Source organism: Leptodactylus fuscus, chromosome 4, assembly GCF_031893055.1.
Source record: "Leptodactylus fuscus isolate aLepFus1 chromosome 4, aLepFus1.hap2, whole genome shotgun sequence".
NCBI lineage: Eukaryota > Metazoa > Chordata > Amphibia > Anura > Leptodactylidae > Leptodactylus > Leptodactylus fuscus.
Genome location: NC_134268.1, coordinates 192,543,336 through 192,561,361, shown reverse-complemented (window position 1 = coordinate 192,561,361; position 18,026 = coordinate 192,543,336). Strand labels below are relative to the sequence as shown.

Here is an 18,026-nt window from a genome sequence, read left to right as displayed (position 1 = left end):
GTGTGACTTGCATGGCAAAAGGTATATAGATGATAAGATATCCTTGTTATGGAAACCCTTTGACACTTTCACCCGACTCACGACTCAGCCATACACATGTATGCAGGTTTCTCATCTGTTGTAGCCTAAATGGTGGCTGGTCTCACCAACATTGGCAGGTTAGGACAATTGTTCTCTCATGAGTATGGCCGCCTTTGGCCTCCTCTACAGTGCTTAAGACTTTAATAATGTCTAAATGAGCTTAGTGCTTGTTGAGCCATCATGAACCCTGCTGAGATGCCAAGGTCTACACACTTGAGTTGACCCCAACATGTTTGCATGACTGCAGCCTTGTAGGAAACAAAGTTAATAAGAGCTCATTTATGACCAGAGTGTTTATCAAGGGGGTCATCCATTACTTCAATCTATGTGATCTGCTTCACTGAAACAACTACATCTACAAACATACAGTGGTGTGGCCCTAAGATATGGGCATCCTAATGGACCACCCACAATGGCCCACTTATTGTAGAACATCATGTAAACTAGATATATCTAATGCATCTTTAGACCGTCCAGTCTATGTCTATACCACCACTAACTTTGGGCAACAGTAAATTTCCTTAAGATTTTTAGCACATTTAAACCATACTTGCCAATGTTTTTCAAACGCAATCCGGAAAGCGGTGCGCTGTGAAAATTTTCAGGTGACCCTGTCCACCTTTTTACAAATCTATGCACCCTCTGGGTTGTGACATAGCCCTTGTTATTGCAAGTGGCAGCCTCTTCTTGTGACGTGACCGGCAGGAGCATTCCACCAGGCCCACGAGATTTGCTCACTCCTCCAGCGTGTCATCAGGTCACCCGATTTTTTTTGGGATCATCCTGGATGTTTTAGGAGACTTAACAAGTAAGATTTAAGCCATAGCCCCTTGCACCGGTCACCGCTGGGAAAATGTGGTACTTCATGGCACCTAGTCAGAGGAATGCGCATTAGTGTAATACAAGGGAAAGTCTTCCAGAGATGGAGACACTTTCACCGAGAGTTGGTCAGTTTGGGTTAAAAAAAAAAAAAAAAAAAAAAAAAAAAAAGAGGGGTCCCGAGCAAAAGATAGTCCATATGGGCAAAAACACAGTTTAAGGTTGTTGTCCTACAATCACAACTTATCTACTGTCTAAACACTGGCGGGCCCATCGCTTGGGCCCCTAAGGATCTGTGTCCCCTGTATGAATGGCGGGACATGTGTGAAAGTAATCTCTGCTGTCACTAGAACTGACAGAGATAGAGGAATGCAGTGCGTGGCCATCTTTGTCGATCCTACAACGTTCAATGGGTTGGCAGCTCACACACATAACAACGCTCTATTGCAATGGGTGGAGCCCCGAGGGAAAAAGACAGTTATAACCAGTCCTATGAATATTTGTCAAAGGGGTTGTCTGGGCTAAATCAAAATCTCATTGAGGGATAGGGTTTGGATAAAATGAAAAAAAGAAAAGATACTCACCTACCCCTGGGCCTCAGGTTTGGGTGGATCATACCCCATTCCCGCCAATCCATGGAGTACATGTAGTGTAGAAGGTCGGGTGAGTACTTCAATCAAATACGGGCCTCAGTGGCCATGTTGCGTTATTGGCAATATCACTACTAACACGTTACCATTATCATGCATGTGCCTGCTGAGGGCCAGTGCTTGGCCCCCTGCACTTCTGAACCCGGCAGTCTGTGAACTGGAGGTAATACGGGACGCATCACCCGAACTGAGAACCAGGGGTAGGTGAATCGCATTTCTTTTTTCATCTTACCCAACTCCTGGCCCTGGTGAATTTTTAATTTAGTTGTAAAGGGAATCTACCACCACCAAAATCCCTTATTACCTGTTGTTAGCAAAACAGTGAACATACCTTTTTTGTATCATGGGAAGAATATGCAAATCTGTCTTCCATGATGTAATTAGGAAGTCAGATGCTGCCTCTGTATTGCATACCAATAGAGGGCGCTCACTGGAATGTGCAAGCCTATCTTCCCTGATGTAGTTGGGAAGACAGAATTCCAGTGAAATAACCCAACAAAGGCTGCTCCCTTTTGCGTCATGCTCGACCTTCCAAGAGGCCTTTGTTTTGCAATAACGCTGGGATTATTACCAGGTATAGTCTCTCAATCGAGGACGGCCGTTTCGATGTACTTGCATCTCATCAGCTCGATGTAGAGAGGACTATAACCTGGTAGAGGTGAGAGGCTTAGACAGGGTTAAGGGGATATTGTCACTCCTTAGGGAGAGACCTTTTTGTGTCAGTGAGTAAAATCTTGCTCCCAAGAACATGAGTATTATCACTCTGACAGTAACTGCCCTTATAGCAATATTTAAGGGATTTAGAAGAGATTTTGGTGGTGGCAGACTCCCTTTAACCTTCTAGTGTACAGTCACCATTGACTTGCAATAAAAATGCAACAAATAACAAGTATGGCCCATGACAAATAAAGCGCCCTGTAGGAAATCACGGTTTATTCAAGGCGTGTGTGCGAAATTCCTGTGTGTGCAAGAACAAACGGGGAGTGTGAAGCTTATTCTATAGCCATGGCAAGGTCATTGTTTGCTATACGGAGAACAAAGCCTCCATTGTAACAAAATGTATGTATGTATGAAAGCTACCTGGATGAAAACTACAAATTACCTTCATGACTCAGAGTCTAAAAGCAGAAAATAACCCCGCGGTGCCCTTCCCTTTCCACCTTACAAAAAAAAAAAAATCAGGTTTACAGATTCAATATTGAAGTCCCAATAAATGATGGTGTTAAGCGGCATGACCGCATCAGCGAAATGGATTATAAATGAAATATCCATAATGTATGCAACGCAAATATCAGCGCTGGCATAAATCAAGGTATTTTCTAAACACAGGTTAATTGTACAACTCCCCAAACTGTCTATTTTTTATGCAAAATAATCCACTTAACATCTGTCATATTGGACTTAATCCGCAGACACTTGCATCAGATGCCCTTACGGGGCCATCAATAACTCGGCCGCCGCGGAGAGAACGCTGTAGGTAGATTGCAGAAACTTGTATGTTATTTTTCAAGTGTCCGTCTCCTGCGAGTGTTTATTGCCAGGGATTGTGCCAAAATGATTGGAAATAAAACGGATTAATTATGGTAGAAGCCTTTTAATATAAGAGAGTGAGCCGCGAATGTGATTAATGCAAATTGTGTTGCTATCATGAGAATGGATGGGGACAACATCGCGGGCCATCGCCGCCGGCTGCCAAGTAACTTTGGTAATTTACTGCATTAAGAATCAATAAAAAAATAATGCTTTTCAAATGCATCACTATCAATCTGGAGGTAGTTACACAGCAAACATTTATATTTCCATCTAATAACTATATAAACTCGCCAGCCCTATTTTACACCAACTTTGCGGAGATTAAGTGCGAAGATAGTCACTGCATTTCCACTTTCAGTAATTTTTATTGGTTTTGGTGTAAAATCTAAAAGCCGCACCAATTATTAAATGGGTACAGACCACAAAATGTATATACAGATATAAAATGAACTGGTGTATTAAGTCAACCAGTCTAATCTAAGGCCATGTTCTAATCGGTGACTGCTTTTATAAGTCATGGAAAAAGCGCAACGGACATTCAATGGCAGATGCAAGGCGGAGGCCCCTCTGTTGGGCATCCGTCTGCATTATAGCCAATGTAAGAAAAGATAACGGAAGAAAGATTACTTTTTTGATTGAATAAAATCAGGCATGAAGGACTTTTCCTTCTATTACAGAAGAAATCAAACATGATGAAAGAAAGCACCTATACCTATGATGGGTGACAGCAACGGACATTAAAGGGGTTGTCCCATCACAAGGATCCTATCTATACTGCTTGTTAATGTGGATGTAAGACTTTTCCTAAATACATTGCTTCAGCAAAACTGCTTTGTTTGTCCACTATCTTACTTTATTCAATTCTTTGTGGCCACAGCCCTGACCTAGCTGCTCATGAGTCAAGTGATGTATCTGCTGCTCTCAGGGGGGAGGGAGGAGGGGCTAAGTGCACCGGAGCGAGCCTGTGTATCTAGCTATTCCTATGTCTGCACCACGGGACCTAGGTCCTGCACTCACATAGGGGAGAGGAGCTGCTTTCATTTGTTCTGTTCTCCCAGTTATCTAATTCAATTGTGTTCATTATGGCAGAGACAGGCAGTGTCTGTATGTAACACAGAATGGAGTTGATGCTGCCTGTACTTCATAGTCCAATATGGGTGGGCGGAGCTACATGCTAATTTGGGGGTGGGGCTGAACAGCAGGTTGCATGTGAAACCCCGCCCACCAAATGATGCGAGAAACCAGGAAGAAAGAAGATTTTACAGCAGTGAAGACTGGTGAGTATGCGACGTGGGAATACCCCTTTAATAACGGTAGTGTGGACATAGCTTTATAGTAAAGAAAGGTTCCTCATTTGGTAACACTGTCATTTCTCTCTGGCATATGCAAAAAATATCCTGTGTATGGGATGGAGGCCTACAGCCTTTGTATACCTATACAGGGCAAAGGTTGGCGGTATAGGAAATGCTTCTGATGTATGTCTCTGACATAGAGAGTACTGTAAAAAATTTCAGGCGGTGTGGTAAAACTGCTGCAAACTAAGAAAGCTTTCAGAAATAACTAAATGAAGTGAATGAAGAAAAGAGAAATCTAAATCCCATTAACCCCTTAGCGACCCTTGACGTAACTGTACGTCATGGGTCGCATGGGGATGTATGGAGCGAGCTCACACGCTGAGCTCGCTCCATACACGGCAGATGCCGGCTGTATAATACAGCCAGGACCTGCCAATAACAGCAGCGGTCGGTGCCCGAGCCGATCGCTGCTGTTAACCCTTTACACACTGCGGTCAAACGCGACCGCAGCGTGTAAACAGCGCAGGCGGCATGGGCGCCGCCATGTTTCCCCGATCGCCGCCCTCCTGAACGTCACATGAGGGCGGTGATCGGTTGCTATGACAGCCGGAAGCCTATTGAAGGCTTCCAGGCTTGTCTCTGCCCGAGATCTATTAGACGATGCCAGAGGCCAGAGGCATCGTCTAATAGAAGTGCTGGGATTCTGCTATTCACTGCAGTACTGTAGTATTGCAGTGAATAGTATGAGCGATCAGACCCCCTAGGTTTCAAGGTACCTAAGGGGTCTGATCATAAATGTAACAGAAGAAAAAAAAAAAAGTTTTTAAAAGTATTAAAAAAATAAAAAAAATATAAAAGTTCAAATCACCCCCCTTTCCCTAGATTAGCTATAAAAGTAATTAAAGAACATTAAACATAAACATATTAGGTATCCCCGCGCTCCAAAATGCCCGAACTATTAGAATATTAAAACATTTATCCCGTACTGCGAACGGCGTAGCGGCAAAAAAAATAGAAACAGCCAAAAAGCGTTTTTTTCAACACTTTGCCTCCTATAAAAAATTGAATAAAAAGTGATCAAACCATCAGATCTTTCCCCAAATGGTATCAATAGAAACGTCATCTTGTCCCGCATAAAAAGACACCACAACCAGCTCCATACATGGAAATATGAAAAAGTTACAGGTGTTAGAACATGATGACACAAATTTTTTTTTCTATTTTGCAAAGTTTATCATTTTTTTAAAAGTATCAAAACATTTCAAATACTATATAAATTTGGTATCACCGCGTTCGTACTGACATGTAGAACACAGGTAACATGTCATTTGTACCAAACAGTGAACGCTGTAAAAATTAAACCCATAAGAAAATGGCGCAAATGCATTTTTTCTCCAATTGCACCTCATTCTGAATTTTTTTCCAGCTTCCCAGTACATTGCACAGCATATTGAATGATGCCATTACAAAGTACAATTTGTCCCGCAAACAATAAGCCATCATGTGACTCTGTGAACTGAAAAATGAAAAAGTTATGGCTCTTGAAATGTGAGGAGGGAAAAACGAAAATGCGAAACCAAAAAATGGCCTGGTCCTTAAGGGGTTAATATTTGGTGTGACCTTTGCCATTTGGAGGAGGTTTCCTGGAAGTGATGATACGGCCCCCGCAGAGCCCTGATTTCAACATCACCCAGAAGGATTGGAGTAGGCCTACTTCCACAGAAGATCTGGGCTTAGTTCTTCAAGATGTGGGAACAACCTCCCTGCCAAGGTCCTTCAGAAACTGTCTGCAAGTATACAGAGAATAACTGATGGAAGGCAAAGGTCACACCAAATGTTGATGGGATTTAGAGTTCTCCTTTTCTTCAACATTAATGGGGAAGTCTTAGTCCAGCAGGAAAAAACGGGAACAAAGTGCGATTTAAAAAATAACCCCAACCTGAATGAACCCCAGCACCTTTGCACTAATCTCTAAAGGTCCCATCTCCATATGTAGGAAATAATGACTCACTAATCACTAGATGACACAGGTGTCACAACAGGACAGAGAGGTAGAAAAAAAGTGGAGGCAAAGGTAAATACCGGAACAAGAGCTATGGCAATCGCTGAGGTGAGTGTTACTCAGTGGCCCCTGCCATCACCTTGAAAAGGAAGTCCCCAGGAAACTCCCTATCAAACCAGTAATAGTGCAACATAAGGGACATTATACTGAGCACCATCATACTTCTAGATCAGGGGTAGGCAACTTTTGGCACTGCGGCATGCATACTTGCTCTGCTATTTTTGTAACTCCCATGGACGTGAATGGAGAATGTTGGGAGTTGTAGTTTCACAGCAGCTGGAGAAGCGAAGGTTGCTGACCCTGGTTCTAGATAATACAAGAGATGCTTAGAAGACATACGCAAGTGAGGCTCAAGTACAATGGGGCGTAGCAGAGCCTCCAAGGACTCTTGGCATGCCCCCAATCCCTTGAGTCTCATCAGCTTTGTCAAGGAAACGTTGCATTTATTGGACTATGTAAAAGGTAGGATGGTGCTCAGTATAATGTCACTTCCACTGGTTCCATATCAACTTTCCTGGTGACACTCCCTTTAACAACTCTTCCTATAGGTCTTATCCTCTGCTCCTCTAGCACTGGGGCTATTTTTGTGAGATGTAAGGCTTCCAGGATCTGGAGACCATCATGTTCCGGATTAATGGAGTATTACTGTTCATACCGTGGTAACAAGCCAAGCGCCATGTATCAGCGGAGATTAACGGCTGCATTATTGCTGTAAAATTACACAGATTTTACCCTCCTTTACAGGCCGCACAAACAACTCTGCGTAATGGTCTGATAGATCTGCCTATAAATGTTTCCATAAACATAAAAAAACTACACACGAGATATTACCAAGGAATATCAAAGGGAAAAAAAAAGAACAACTATGTTTACGGATATTATATGTTAATATTAAATCACAAAAGTCACAGCAAAGCAAAAAGTTCAGCTGGAGCCATTATGGAGGGGAATTAATTGTATAATCCTCTTGGTTAAGTAGGCAAGGCTCGCTCTTATTACCGTATACTGTACTTTAACTGTTTATTTATTCCCTGTCCGCCGCATGATTTACAGCCAATAAAATGCAATCACTTCACAGGCCGAAGGGAGGAATCATTTGCTAATGGAACTTTTAGCAGATATGGGACCACTGACATGAGGTAATTCTTCTCAGGAACGGGCCGTGTTCTACTTTATCACGGTAAACATTCACTAACGTATACATTAAGGAAAAGTTAAATACATTATGACCTCATAAATACTCCAATCAGTCAATAGGCTACTTAGTGTGAAGAGACCAGACTCTATCCGTCATTTAATACTCGGGTAATTATTATATAAATTCGGGTTGAAGGGACATGGCCATCATCATAGGTGCCCAGTACATGAGGACAACTCGCATTAAGACTTTGTAACCGTCTGCAACTCTGCAAGAGATGGTCAAGTGCAGGGGCCACTACAGAGCGGAGGGACCATTACTATAGGCCACACTCACTGCTCATACAGGAGCAATGCACTTTAATATGTAACCCACAGAATAAAGGTTAAAGTGAACCTGTCATGTGATTTCTGCTGTCCTATATGAAAGCAGGATATGATAGAGGAGAGAAGCTGAGCTCTGTGATATATAGGGTTATAGGATATAGGGAGAGAAGCTGAGCTCTGTGATATATAGGGTTATAGGATATAGGGAGAGAAGCTGAGCTCTGTGATATATAGGGTTATAGGATAGAGGAGAGAAGCTGAGCTCTGTGATATATAGGGTTATAGGATATAGGGAGAGAAGCTGAGCTCTGTGATACATAGGGTTATAGGATAGTGGGAGAGAAGCTGAGCTCTGTGATATATAGTGTTATTTGATAGAGGAGAGAAGCTGAGCTCTGTGATATATAATGTTATAGGATAGAGGGAGACAAGCTGAGCTCTGTGATATATAGGGTTATATGATAGAGGAGAGAAGCTGAGCTCTGTGATATATAGGGTTATATGATAGAGGAGAGAAGCTGAGCTCTGTGATATATAGGGTTATATGATAGAGGAGAGAAGCTGAGCTCTGTGATATATAATGTTATAGGATAGAGGGAGACAAGCTGAGCTCTGTGATATATAGTGTTATAGGATAGAGGAGAGAAGCTGAGCTCTGTGATATATAGGGGTATGTGATAGAGGAGAGAAGCTGAACTATGTAATATATAGGATTATATGATAGAGGAGAGAGGCTGAGCTCTGTGATATATAGGATTATATGATAGAGGAGAGAAGCTGAGCTCTGTGATGTATGGCCATCTTACAAGTTGGGAACTTCCGAAAACTTAAGTATACATCAGAAGATCCGTTGCAGGATTCTGTATTGGATCCACCTGTGGCAAAAAATCTATCGAAATTGTAAGGTTTTCACTGCTGTTTTTTTCTACAGGGTGTGAATGGGTTCGTTGCCGGCCATTCTGCCACAGCTATTTCATTGCAATTCCAACCTTTGTGCCCCAGGCCACAGCCTGGTAGGAGCCAAGCCCTTCTCAGTGCACGGGCATGAACTATCAATTCACTACAAATTCCGGTGTCATCGCCATCGCGTGTCTAAGCGACTGGGTCCTTACTAGAAATATACGGCATTTTTATCTCATTTTCTGTCAGGCCGGATCCCGAGATGAAGATGGAAGACGGACATTATGTAGTTCATTGTGATAATTATTATGCAACAAATTTTCTTCCACTTTTGAAGAAAAAGAATTTAATTGTGTAGTTGGAAACAGAAGGGAGGTGGAAATTTATATTCCTTCAAAAGATTTCTCTGCAATATATCGGAAGCTGAAGTGATGGCCATTAGCTTTGCACTATATCAAACGTGACTAGATCTGGCTGCGGAGAAATTCATATTTCTGAACTCACTTTAATTATCTTGGGTTCTACTATTTGATTCTCTATCCCATATACATTTGGCAGAAATTTACTTAAACTCATATATAACGGCCTGGAGTCCAGATATGGATTAGATGTAGATCCTAAAATCAAATCAATTCAGACACAATTCTTTTCACTATTAAATCTTAAAAAAACATGAATCATCCCCGGGGACATTAAAATTATGACCTCATCCGTAGCCGTCCACATTTCTCCGCTTTCAAGTGCGCCAAAGTGACAGAATACAAGCTGCCGAGTGTAGACCTGCCCAGCTACAGCCGTGTTCACATTACATTTTCATACCTTGATCCAGGTAGACAAATTGGCATCCAGCAGATGACGTTCACACAGAGATTTTTGGTGGATACAGCCTCAAAATCCTGACCAAAAAGACGACTCCCATTGAAATCAATGGGAGCCGGTCAGGAGTTTTTATTCCAGTAGCTGGCTTGTAGGAGGACTAGGTTCACACTAGCGCTAGTTCTCCATTGTTCTAGTCTATTGAAGGACCAGAACAATGGAGAGGCGGACTGCTCTAGTAGCTGCGGTTACAATGCAGAGTCTGGCGGACCACACTATTATAATGGGGTCAGTTGGTTGTCCATTGTTTTAAAGCCAAAACCGGCACAGGACTTTTTCAGTGGACACAGCGATTGAGTTTCCAACAGAGCCTAAGATAAACCTACACCTAGCACAGCCTAAGATAAACCTAACAACTTCTGTCCATAGGATCAGCTATAAACCTGTGCATGTTATACAGCACAAGGTTGTGGGGGGCTAATAATATCTTATGAAAAATTATGTATAGAGGTAGAGGCAGCGATTATTCTATCTGTCCATCTCTCTCTCCCAGAGAGATGCAGTTTGGATCTTGCCAGACTGGTTATGCAAGACACTATGCACTGTGCTATCTTACAAAGAAACTAATTAAAATGGAGACAGTTCGGCAGGGACTAGGGGCATTGTTAGGAGAAGATCAAAGACGAAAGACCCCTTTTAAGATAAAGGGACAAGAGAAGGGTAATTAAGCTAATTGTCTCCAACAAGGATGTAAACACAGGATGCCTATTGTCATTAGAATACCATGAGATAGACATCTAGGGTGTGTATTTGAGACATGTGCTGATGGCTGCCATTTTGTGTGACCATGCGGTCACCAGACCATGTGCTCACAAGACTCCATTTTAGAGGAGAGCTAGCCCTCAGGGGGGTGTGACCTCTCTCCAGTTTCTTATCCAATAGATATGCATCAGGGCTATTGTTACAAACTTCTCCACCAATAGATGTTAGGCTAATTATACTAGCCAATCCTGTTCTGTCTATGCCATGTGATATATACTTTGTTCTAGCCATCATTAAACCAGAATCCATTTTGATACACGACCACCATGTGTCTTGTGGTTCTCCAGGTCAAAGATGGCGGAGGCCGATCTTGGCCTGTTAATTAATTTTCCTTTACAGACAGCATATCTCTGGGGTATTATGATTCCCCCGACAAGGTATAGGAGTCATTGCACTCCTGTGGATTACTCTCCATTGTATACATTTATAGGTGCAAGTGTATTATCACAATACATAATAACTGCAAGTAATAGAATATTTTACAATGCTCATATCTGTGTATAGCGACTGTGGTATAGCAGAGCAAAGACACCAGTCACAGTACGGTCTTACCAAAACTGAGCAGCTCATATTGTACACAGTGGTACATAGTAGTGGACAGATTTGAGTCCAGACGCAGGCCCCGCCAGAGAAGAGATCATCAAGGCCGGCATGGAAACCTCCAGTCTTGGCAAATCCTCCCCAATAAGTATTTTGCATTTTACTGTCCCAGTCTTAATAAATCTCCCCCAATGATTTTGCCCTATTTGTAGAATGCACCTGTCCCCAAACTAGGCCATTATAATACAAGGGAAAATCTGCATAAAATTTTAGCTGACTATCAGTTGAAATCGCTTGAGAAAAAAAAATGTCCACCCTGTGACGCGAGTGATTTTAACTGATGGCCATGTAAAGTGGTTTCCGTTACATGTCAATATCCTGTCGTACAATAATTACTAACGTCAATTAAAACCAATGACATTTCCAGGTTTTACCCTACACCGCTGACATACATTTTCTATTCAATAGGATGTGACAAGTGAGTGGCACACAATGATCGCGATTTACTCAAGAAACGTCAAATTTTCAGATTATTGACTAAAGAGAAACAATCTGCTGAAATGATTAATTTACCTAATCTAATTATTTACCAATATACCAATTAGTAGGGCTCTAAGAATCTGTCAGAAATCACCCAAATATCTGTTTTTGAGCCCTGCTATTGTTTCTATTGTAAAGGCAGCAACTTTTAACAATAAAATAGTAAATTGTCCAAAGCTTAATTCGGATGACCCCCCACTTATCTCATATTAAAGGATATTCCAGGACTCCTTACTGGATGATCTATCCTTAGGACACCCGGCCCCCGGCAGATCAGCTGTATGAAGAAGCTGCAGCACTGGCATGAGCTCTGCAGCCTCTTCACTACTTAACAATAAAATTGTGCAGAAGCTGCGCTTGGTATCGCTGCGCAGGCCCATAGACTTGAATGGGTCTGAGCGGTCATCTCGCCATGTGACCATTGCAACCTTGTGAAGCGGAAGAGGTGCTCAGGGAGCGACCCCTCCAGCCAAAAACAGTTGAAATGCAGGGATCCCTAGTGGCAGATCCCCAATTGATGATCTACCCTTAGAAAAGGGTGTATGCCTCTATACACAGCATCTTGTCGTGGGAGTAAGTAGGGAGAGCCCCACTCATGAATACACTGGACTCATAGACTATTCATAGTGTATTCTTTCAGTGCTCATTGTAACCAAACAACACAATACTATTCCTACAGACCTGTAGCTGCAATATATATACATCAATATTACATCTGCGGGGGTTCAAACATTTGCCGCAACAGTTTGTACAGTGAGTGAGCAGCACGGCTCTACCATGTTGCCTTGGTCCCAGGCGTCAGACCCTTCCATGCTGCTAAGGGTCGGCCATCAGTCTACTGATGTCCAAAGTTATGACGTGCCTGGTATCAAAAGCCATTTGTGACTGGCCCTTCATATCTATGACTGCTGGTGAAGAGGAGGTGCTAATCGATATAATCGTGTATTACTAAGAAGTCATGTGACCACAGAGAAAATGAAATGACATCGGTTACCTTTCCCAGCATCCTCCCTAAGAAATAATAGTGTCTGGCGAAGGAGTCTCCGACGAGCATCTGTGCTGCAGGATTGGGGTACAGCAAACCCTCATTAGTAGTCTTAAAAAATCCCTGGTTAGGATTAAATCCGGATTTCAGCAGCTCATTGAGAAATTCCCTAAATATTCCTCCACCATCTATCCCAGCCTCGTCCAAACCATGAGTATTTAGTAAATGGACCCGGATTCGCTTCTTGAGGTCGGGCTCTGAAAAGACAGATAAAAGGTTATTGTAATAAGAAGCTACAAAATTATAGACATTTGAGACACAATTCCTTCTATTGTCGGGCTAAACATATTGATGAGATCCTTAGGATAGTTCATCAATATCAGATTGGTGGAGATTCGACACCCGATACCCCTGCCGATCAGCTGTTCTGAGTGGAGCAGGAAGCAGACAGCACTGTTCTCCGTTTAGTGGCCAGACCAGGTACTGCAGATAAGCTCCCATTCATTTTGCCTATTGGCAATAATTTACCCCTTGTACAACACCTATTTAAACTGTACAGAATAAAACTTAACTTTTAATTGTTTGAACAATAAAAAAAAAAACTGTATAGGAACTCCCTGTGTAGTGTCAATTTTATGTATTAACATTTTTATTTAAAGGGAACACACCGAAATGACGGTCAAACCGATCAAGAGCAGGAAGCTGGGCAGACTGATATATAGTTTTATTCATTTAAACCCATGCTCTTTCTATACTTAGGAGTCCAGTGGGCGGTCCTATTCAGTGATTTGCAGCATAACTGTGCTTACAGATCTTTGTCAATCTGCTCAGCTCATCCAGTTCTGCTAACAGAGCTGCATGCAATATGTGACAGGTTCCCTTTAATGCGGAGATGTGTTACGCTAAACCATCTGCAATATTTCCTCTGCTAGACATTAGAGAATCCAGGAGAGAACGGTTCATGACACAGAGCCAAGTGTCCACTATGTGTGCCAAACCTCAATGAGGATTATACATTGCTTCCAGCACCAGTGGATTAGTTGGAGTTAAATAGGAGTAAATTCTCTCTTGTAAACAAGAGACTCTCTGCTTCCTAAAGGTGACCTTACACCTTAGAGCGCTGTCAGTCTAATGCTTCTTCACTGACAGCTATTCCTCCCAATCCTTCTATATACACACATACCGAGGCTGAATGTGTTCTCAATAGGGAGAGTCAGGATATCCCCCTGTATATCTGGTGGCTGGTTGACCCCACTTTGCCTGACCTTCATCTAATGTGCATAGCCACCTTAAAGGTTACCTCCAGTTATATAACTATTTTTCATAAATGAATAGTACATGTGAGTATAAAAAAAACTTTGTGATATATCTTATTAAAGAAATCTGTTATCTTCATCACTGATCAGGCTGATCTCCTCCTCTTTATCTTCATTCACTCTGTTTGTTTACATAGAGTTGTCTCCATATCCAGCTCACACACAGAACTCCATGCAGAAGGGTAGGGGGAGGAGGAGGCTTTCAACTAATGTATTGCCTCGGTCGTCTGGAATTTCCAATTAAAAATAATGGACATCGGCAGACCTGGTTATAGTCCATGTGTTCCCTCTGCCATTTTCACAGTCCGTTTTTCCATTCTAGTCCTACAATGGCCCAGAAGAATGGAAACCCAGCCCTGATGTGAACCTAGCCTTAAAAAGGTTCCCTCACTCAAAGAGCAGCAGAGTGTATTGAGTTACTTTTTACATATTGGTATATGGAGGTGGGGTGCGAGATTAGTGTGCCTTTTCCAGCAGCCTCTCCCCCCCCCTCCATATACCAATATGTAAAAAGTAACTCAGTCTGATAAGGTAAGGAGAAAACATATTTCTTTAATAAGATATATTACAACGATACTTATATGTACCTGCAATATTTATTTATGATTTTTTTTAAATTTAATTTATTTATGAATTATTATTATTTTATTTTTTTTATTGGAGGTATGTTGTAATAGTCCCATTGGTGAAGCTGTCGTACTGACAGCAAATTCACAGAATTTGCAAGAAGATTCAATGAATAATAAATCAAAAACATATGTCATACTGACCATTCTCTGGAGATAATTTATCGTACGCATCTTCATAGATATAGTTCCTCCTAATGGTGACGTTAATCCCATCTAAAAATGGCCCATCACCTTGTACTTCTTGCTTGTCCGCATAGATCAGTCTTTGGAAGATCTAGAAATGATGTAGAATATTGGTCATTTGTGTTATTGTACAGTCTTTGGTAGTCCGGGTATAAGGAGAGTTGTAGTAGCACAGCAGAGAAGTGATAGACAGAAATCTTATTTTTAAGGGTTTTGCAGGCTTATTAATAGATGACCTATTCTTAGGATAGGATGTTGGGCCCCTACTGATCATGGGGTTTTATAGGGGCCGCATTCTTTGGCTGAGTGTTGTGGCTTCTTCATAGAATACGAAGCTGAGCACCGTACATTAATATGGCGAATTTATTTGGTACTGTAGCTCAGCCCCATTCACTTGTATCAGACTGAGCTGCAAACAGGTCATATGACTGATGAACGTGACCATCACGTGGCCTGTGAAACAGAAGTGTTGTTCAGGGAGCGGATTTGTGGGGGTCCTGTATATTGGACTTCTGCTGACCTTCAAGTGATGACCTAGTCTCAGGACAAGTCATCAATTAAAGCCCGGAAAAGCCCGTCATACACTATGCAATGGCCCAATAGCATACAGTAGTGTCCTCACTACAGATACAACCTCATTCTGCAACAACTAAAACAAAAATAAACTTTATTAAGTGTTCTTTCTTTAGAAGGTTGCAGAACAGTAGGGTTATTGAACGGGTTTCACACTTTTGCGATTACATGTTTGTTTAGTACAGTCCAATGCAAGGCTCTGTTCACACTGGCATTCTTAGCTGTTTGTCACAGTTTTGCCGTCTTCATCCCTATTCCAGGCATTACATATACCAGAACTAATTTGTACAATCTGAATTAAACAGTAACAGAAATCATAACCCTAACAGAGCCTAGAAGATACAGCTGGGACCGCTGAGGTTCCCTGCTATGAAATATAGGAATTGGAAATAAAATTGTGCAGTCCTGATCCTGTCAAGCCCTGAATGAGAAAAACAGTACATGAAATTTTCCATTACCATGGCCCACATAGTGCCCATATGATCAATAGGTGTAACCCTCATGACCCTGGACTCTATGGGGTCTTATACACTGCTAATAAATGATAAGAAATTACCTTTACTCTTTCTTCAAATGGGACTACAAAAGGAAGTTCAGTCAAAATCGCTAACTGCCTTTCTTCAGAAACAGAGAGGGGCGCTGGCTCCATACCCACTGGAATAAGAGAAGACAAAGAGGATGGTGTGTTAGAGCTCAAAAGCAATTCAATCAATGTGTCCGACCTGTCAGAGTTTCTAAAGGTGTCTGACCTGTCAGAATCGCTCAAGGTGGCCACCGGTTGATGATGTGGTGAATAACCTTTTTTGTATATTTTTACACAAATTTCTTGGTTGTCGCTTCCAAGGTCTTATTGGGGAAATCCATTAAAACGTCTACAGCAGTTTTCTGACATAGAAGTGACAATTTTTAGTGCACAACTGAATGGCTCGGCACCTCGGGGGCGGGTGTTAGTGGGAAGGGTGTGGTCTTCCCCAACCCAGGAGATTTATTTATTATACATAAATCTATACCAGCTCCTAGGTGTGACAAATGTGACCTTCAGGTATACAGTGGGCAGAGAAGCCTCCTAATTTACAATTTAAAATATAGGTGTATGTCCACTCCAGCATACAGGGGAACAATACTGGAGTAGAAAATCCCCCTCCCTCCAATTAATACAGGTCTTGATTATGAAATGTAATAAAAAACAAAAACTATAATGCTAACCATGTTCATTGCTTTTCAATAATATATGTTATCTGCCTGGTATCCATGACTATGACCAGGGATTGTCTATACCTATATGTACAATTACTAGAGATTAGAATATGGTAATAAATATACTGGAGTTTGTGTACAGCTTAGTAAGCATAACCTTTCTTATAAAAAAATTAAATAAAAAATCTACATATATAGATTCCGGCGGTGGAGGGTCCTCTCTACACGTGGCACCATGGGTAAGCAGACAGAAACCCTATAAGAGATGTCCTAACATCACCCTATATTGCTTGCGTCTTTTCTATCTCTGCATAGTGCTAGCGGCAGCAATAACAGTGCAAGGGTTAATCCACATCTAAACACAGAACTGCGTGTACAGCAAAGGTAAGTCTCAATTAGAAAGCTGGAGCTCTATTACTCCGCTCAATTAGTCACGCTGATCTACATTTCACCATCAAGATCTCAAGACATGGAGAGAGTAATGGTCACAAGATGTCAATACACACAGCATTAGGAGGCCGAGGAATGCCACTTAGCAGAATGAGGGGTCACGTGTAAATACGGCCAGCTGTTCTAGACAGGACTCGCCACAAAACCTTATTTGTTCTCATTGTAAATGTGTTTTTTTTTTTTTTTACATGAAATCAGCACAATGTATTGGCGCTGATAAAACACAGTGACAAAACCAGCTGAACCCAAGCATCAGATGGGTCAGAAGACAGATAAAGGTCTACATGATGTCCACAATGGGAAGAAGATATTAATCATGGTGGAGACGGCTCCTGGGGGACATGCCCAACATCTGCTCTATTTTATATGTAGGAGTATTCGACTTTACATACCCAACCCCTAGCTCCTCTCCCCTTCCTTACTACAATAGTGAATGATCTGAACCAAACCTAACGAAAATGTAGAACTTTTTACTTTACAGCCAGTCTCATCGAGGTCCAGGAAGTTCAGATCTATGATTATTATTTTTTTTTTTTTTTTTCACGACTGCTTTGCACCTGTTTTCATGGATCGCATGGCTGATTATCAATGTTATAGAGGGTTAGGGTATGTTCACATGACAGAATTTGGAGAGCAATGTGCCTCAGTCTTCTACCTCAAATTCGTCTCCAAATTCCATTGTGGGTTTGCTTGCTGGTTACCCTCAGACACAACGAGAATAGTCAGTACTATGCCACAGATTTTGAGGCTGAATCAGCCACAGAATCCACGGGCAGATTGAACAGGACGTTTGATTTTTCAGCGTTCTGAAAAAGAAGAAGTGTCCATTACTGACTTCCATTGAAAACAATGGGAGGCAGACTCTGGATGGAATTTGGAGCTGCTTTGAGCCATTTTTTTTGTGTTGTAAAGTGAGACACCTCTAAACCTCGCCCATTCTGGGGCACATATTTCGAACCTGTCGTGTTTTTCTGTTCTGTTCATATGTTGGTTAGATTTGGGAGGTCGTACCCCCGTCTAGATTTTTACCAGCAGGTCTGTGTAATTACCATCTAAAGTTGATTGTAGAGGTCCTATCCTCCCCATTCTCCGGTACCGCCATACGTGTCTTGCAGAGGGTACATACAACTGTGTTACCTAGTAAGTAAAGTGCAGATAATAAAATACAAGA

The 18,026-nt window shown here is 41.8% G+C and overlaps 1 protein-coding gene across 1 annotated transcript in view; it reads right to left on the bottom strand.

Moving 5' to 3' along the window:
• The window catches only part of UBE3C (ubiquitin protein ligase E3C), a 76,192-nt gene that overhangs the window by 13,006 nt on the left and 45,160 nt on the right, over window positions 1–18,026 (bottom strand). Inside the window, exons 16-19 of the mRNA XM_075271518.1 lie at window positions 17,905–17,992; window positions 15,765–15,862; window positions 14,594–14,726; window positions 12,517–12,764 (exon numbers count right to left, since the gene is read on the bottom strand). Of these exons, the coding sequence (XP_075127619.1) occupies window positions 12,517–12,764; window positions 14,594–14,726; window positions 15,765–15,862; window positions 17,905–17,992 (567 nt within the window). The remainder of the gene's footprint in view (window positions 1–12,516; window positions 12,765–14,593; window positions 14,727–15,764; window positions 15,863–17,904; window positions 17,993–18,026) is intronic.